The 4,757-nt window shown below is 52.3% G+C and overlaps 1 protein-coding gene across 1 annotated transcript; it reads left to right on the forward strand.

The window, feature by feature from the left end:
* Nucleotides 1-658: 658 nt before the first annotated feature.
* On the forward strand, nt 659-3,873 carry LOC125519040 (F-box family protein). Its single transcript, XM_048683928.2, has 2 exons — nt 659-2,424; nt 3,355-3,873. The coding sequence occupies exons 1-2, from the start codon at nt 773-775 to the stop codon at nt 3,356-3,358; spliced, it is 1,656 nt and encodes a 551-aa protein (XP_048539885.1). The 5' UTR covers nt 659-772; the 3' UTR covers nt 3,359-3,873.
* The last annotated feature ends 884 nt before the right edge of the window (nt 3,874-4,757 follow it).

Here is a 4,757-nt window from a genome sequence, read left to right on the forward strand (position 1 = left end):
CATCATGTAGATGGGCAGAGCATAGGTCGAACGGCCGCAGGGCGAGCAACTAGATAGGCAGGGCGTAGGCGAAACGGTCGCGGGGTGGCAAACTAGATGGCCAGGGCATAGTCTCCGATGACGAACCCAAGCCGCTGCAGGCCACGAACCCCGGAGGCAACACTCTGATCCACGGGATTTATGGACCTGGCGAACCACGAGAGAGCAAGGAGATGACGGATGGAAGGGTCATGGTCGCAATACGAGGCAGCAGAAGACTCGCCGATGGGTAGACTCACGTCGAGGGAGTCACCACGAGGATATTACCGCCGCTAGGGGATCCGTTCCAAGCGCGAGCTCATTGCACTACAGAATATTATTACCGCAATATTTTTCTCCCAGACAAGCTTAATTGTTGTAGACAGTTGGAAAGTAATACTTTTTCTTAATAAATAAATAAATATATTATATACAACGTCACCTTGTTTCCGAAAGAAATAGGAAGACAAGTTGGCCGATAAGCACGAAATCCCCCGGAAAGTTGCATGCTGAGATATTTTGGCGTAGTGGCGAGTGAAGGTGTGGCCTGAGAGCGAAATGCCGAAAAGGGATATTTCCACAGTTGGAAAAATGCCTGTGACGACCTACTGACCTCGTCGGTCACCACTCTTCTTCTTTCTAGGTGGGGGGAAAAGATCCACTTTTTATCAGAGGTGGAGAAAAGAAAAGGCAAAAAAGAAGCAGACGCCACACCCAGACCACACACACGACCGCACGAAACCGCCCGATCCCGATGGCCGTCGACGGCGCCGAGCTGATCCTCTCGGTGCCGGACGACGTCCTCGCCCTGATCTCCGCCCACCTCCGCCCCCGCGACCTCCTCGCGCTCTCCGCCGCCTCGCGCCGCCTCTACACCGCCCTATCCACCTCCGACAAGTCGTGGCTCGCCCAGTGCCGCCACCTCCTCCCCTCCTCCCTGTCCAACCTCCTCGCCTGGCGGGCCGCCGCCGGGGGCTCCTCCCTCACCGTATGCCGCTTCCTCCACTCCGTGTCCCCGCTCCAAGGCCTCTGGGCGCACCAGAACCCCGAGCTCGGCAACCTGGTCACCGCGCTCCCGGGCTTCTTTTCCCTCGTCGCCGTCCGCGCCATCCCCCAGGAGCTCTCCCCGCGCCTCCTCTGGGCCCCCGTCTTCGAAATCCTCGCCGACGCCGATGGACGCCCCGCGTTCCTCTTCCTCCACGGCCACCACCCCGGCTCCCTCTTCCCCGGCCTCCTCGCCTCCGTCAACCCCCACGCCAACACACTCCTCCTCGAGGCGCACGCGCCTGCCTCCTCCGAGCCTTCCTCGCAGTTCTCCCGCCTCTCCTTCGGCAATCGCCGCCGGCTGCTCGACGCTCTCGTGGCCTCGTGTCGCGTCACGCTCCCGCCGGAGCTCGCTGCGGCCCCGCTCTTTGCGCGCTCCGATGAGGACCTGCCGATGCTCGCCGCCCGTCGCGAGGCGATGCTGCGTCTGCACATTGAGTCCGGCGGGGGCATGGTGCGCAGGCCGGAGCTCGAGGCGCTGCTGGGGGCCAAGAAGGTGCCGCCGTCGCTGCCGGTGGACAGCACTGGTGAGAGGGTGCGGCTGCGGAGGAGTCTCTCTGCGATGGCTGGGTACGTCAGGGACGGGCTGCGGCAGATGGTGACGCGCTCTGCATCAGCCAATTCGAGGTCGGAGTACGCGGACAGCAAGCATCTGTCATTGGACGAGTTCTTGCGCGCTAGTGAGAGCACCGGCCTGAGCCTCCGGGGCGCGCGGCTGCGGCTGTCGACCTACCGTGCGTGGCCGAGCATGCACGACAACAGGTTTGCGCTCTACAAGTTGACGACGCAGGTGCCCATGCCCGGCCGGGAATATGCCGGGCTGTGGCGAGGCACATTCGGGTGGCCACCGGGGCGGCCAGACGACGAGGGCAAACCAGGGAAGGCTCTCTTCTTCCTGCTCCTCTCATACGAGGAAGACAGCGAGGGGAAGCTTCTTCTGATTGCAACCAAGGTGTTGGAGGGCACGCACTATGTCGTGCATCCGAATGGGTCGTCCATGTTTGTGGTGCGGGTGGGTGAATCATCAACAGAGGCATTTCCATTTCCGACCGATGAGGATTCCCGCAGTGTGAGCATTGAGAGATGCTTTGCTGGAGAGGGCATTGCTACTGGGTATGGGTTCAGGTACCCTGGCTCAAAGCCCGGGTCACTGTTTGTTCTCAGGGATGGCCGGCTCGCCTTTGTTTGGAGAGACAACAAGTCTGTGCTCACCTTGCAAAGGCTCAACTTGGAGGAGCTGCTGAGGAAGGGGGAGCGTGTGCCAACATTGCCACCGATACCGAACTTCGCGTATCTCACAAAGTCTTACTCCAATGTGTTTGTTGCTATCCATGGAAGTCCCAGCTGCTCATCTTCTCCCAGGTACTGCACATTTTCTGCTGTCATAGTTGATTGCAGATTCCAGACTTCCAAAATCTTTTGACAAAATCTGTTGTGACATGTACCAATTTATAGCTTATCAGTTGTTAGACCATCTGAGGTCACCCATTTCATATTAGTTGCTTGCACAACCATGTCCCAAAACAATCATGATGTACAAAGTTAAGTCTAAATACTTCTATTGGGGCAAATCTCCATATTAGTTGCATGCACACACCCTGTGCTCTGAACAGTCGACTTCGTCATGATTACGGGAGTTATGACCAAATCTTTTGACACTTTTTCTTTGGTACCCCACCCCCTAAACACAAGGACGGCTAAGATTGCCCGATACCCCTTCATCTTTTGATCCCGGCAAATTTCAGAATGTCTTTTCTGTATTTAAATTTGAAGTCGTCATTGGTGGTTGATCTTAGCTACCAATTTATAGCTTACCATGACACACTGCTGAAGGTCACACTCACTACATTGTAACATACACTAGCATCTCAATTTTGCTTTTCTTCTGAAACCTTAGTTGTTGCACTGCAAAAAAGAGTAGCAGATACATTTTTAAAGAGTAACCATTTGCGATAATATTTATTATATGCTACCTCTGTTCACTAATGTAAGACGTTTTGGCAGTTGGGTGTATTTCTTATGTGATTCCACTCATGCTGTTCTTCAATTGATGACATGGTGTAACAGATACTCCTTCCGTTCTAAAATAGATGACTCAACTTTAGTACAAAGTTAATACAAAGTTGGGTCATCTATTTTGGAACGGAGGGAGTAGAAAGTAACCATTGGTTCTTCTTACTCACCTCAAAATGCTCTTATCTTGCATTGTCCAACATCCTAGCTGTTCAGTTCACTGTTTCATTGTTGCGCTACTCATTTAACGGCCTAACTTGATGAACACCCTTTGCTTAGGTGAAAGGCGCAAGTTGAGGGTCAGGAACTGAGACAATCCACCTGAGGCAGAGGTAAAGCGAGCAATGCTTCTGGATCAAGCTCTGACGTTCCTCCTTGGCAGGTTACATACCGAAGCCTGCTTGCAATGATATGATGCCCCGTTGCTGCCAAGGGAAGAAGCGTAGCAGTAGTCAGAAATATAGTATCCTCAAGGAAGTGCCACCTTCCCTAAGAATACAGGAAATGGCATCGATATACATAACTGTATGTCCTTATCTTGGTTATTTGCATGATTCTACTTTAAAAATTGTCCACATTTAAAAGGAACGAGCTGCCTGTCATTCAGCACCAGGCCCTTGCTCCAAGTGCAAAAATGGCGCCAATTGTAATGAGATTGATTTTTTTTAGAAGTATACATGGTTGAGTGAGATTCTCGGCTGGCACAGCTATATGAAACTGCCATGACTGATCTCACAGAACCAGCTCATTTGTGTATTACATTATGTGCCTAGTGCAGTTGTTTATCTTCAAAAACTATTGGGACGCGTTTGGTTACATGCACCGTTTTTCGCCACTTTGCATACTTGTCACAGTTGGGCTTGGCTGAGTGAGGGAGTCCTGGATTAGAGGGTATCCGGACAACCGGATTATATTCTTTGGCCGGACTGTTGGACTATGAAGATACAAGATTGAAGACTTCGTCTCGTGTCTGGATGGGACTTTACTTGGCGTGGAAGGCAAGCTAGGCAATACGGATATGTATATTTCCTCCTTTGTAATCGACCTTATGTAACTCTAACCCCCTCCAGTGTCTATATAAACCGGAGGGTTTTAGTCCGTAGGACAACATACAATCATACCATAGGCTAGCTTCTATGGTTTAGCCTCTCCGATCTCGTGGTAGATCAACTCTTGTAATACTCATATCATCAAGAATAAATAAAGCAGGATGTAAGGTTTTACCTCCATCAAGAGGGCCCGAACCTGGGTAAAACATCGTGTCCCCTGTCTCCTGTTACCATCCGCCTTAGACGTACAGTTCGAGACCCCCTATCCGAGATCCGCCGGTTTTGACACCGACATTGGTGCTTTCATTGAGAGTTCCTTTGTGACGTCGCCGTAAGGAAGGATGCCTCATCTCGTTGTTAAAAGCAACATTACCGCCGGGGGAGCTCTGGCTGTCAGCCAAACTCTCCGGCTAGGCAGTTTCGTCATGACTGCCTGTTCGGCCGCTGCACCGATGATGACTTCTTAGATCATCAAAAACAGCCTCCACGTCGGCTCGAAATTCGCCGAGCAGATGGATCCAATGGAGCTCTCTTCCCTAAACGAACTCTTGGATCGCATCGCCGCCTTGGGAGTCGCTACGGACTATGATTGGATTGGGCTTAAACCCGATCAAAGGGAGATTAACTCTCCGT

This window comes from Triticum urartu, chromosome 7A, assembly GCF_056163025.1.
Source record: "Triticum urartu cultivar PI428250 chromosome 7A, HENAU_Tu73, whole genome shotgun sequence".
Lineage (NCBI taxonomy): Eukaryota > Viridiplantae > Streptophyta > Magnoliopsida > Poales > Poaceae > Triticum > Triticum urartu.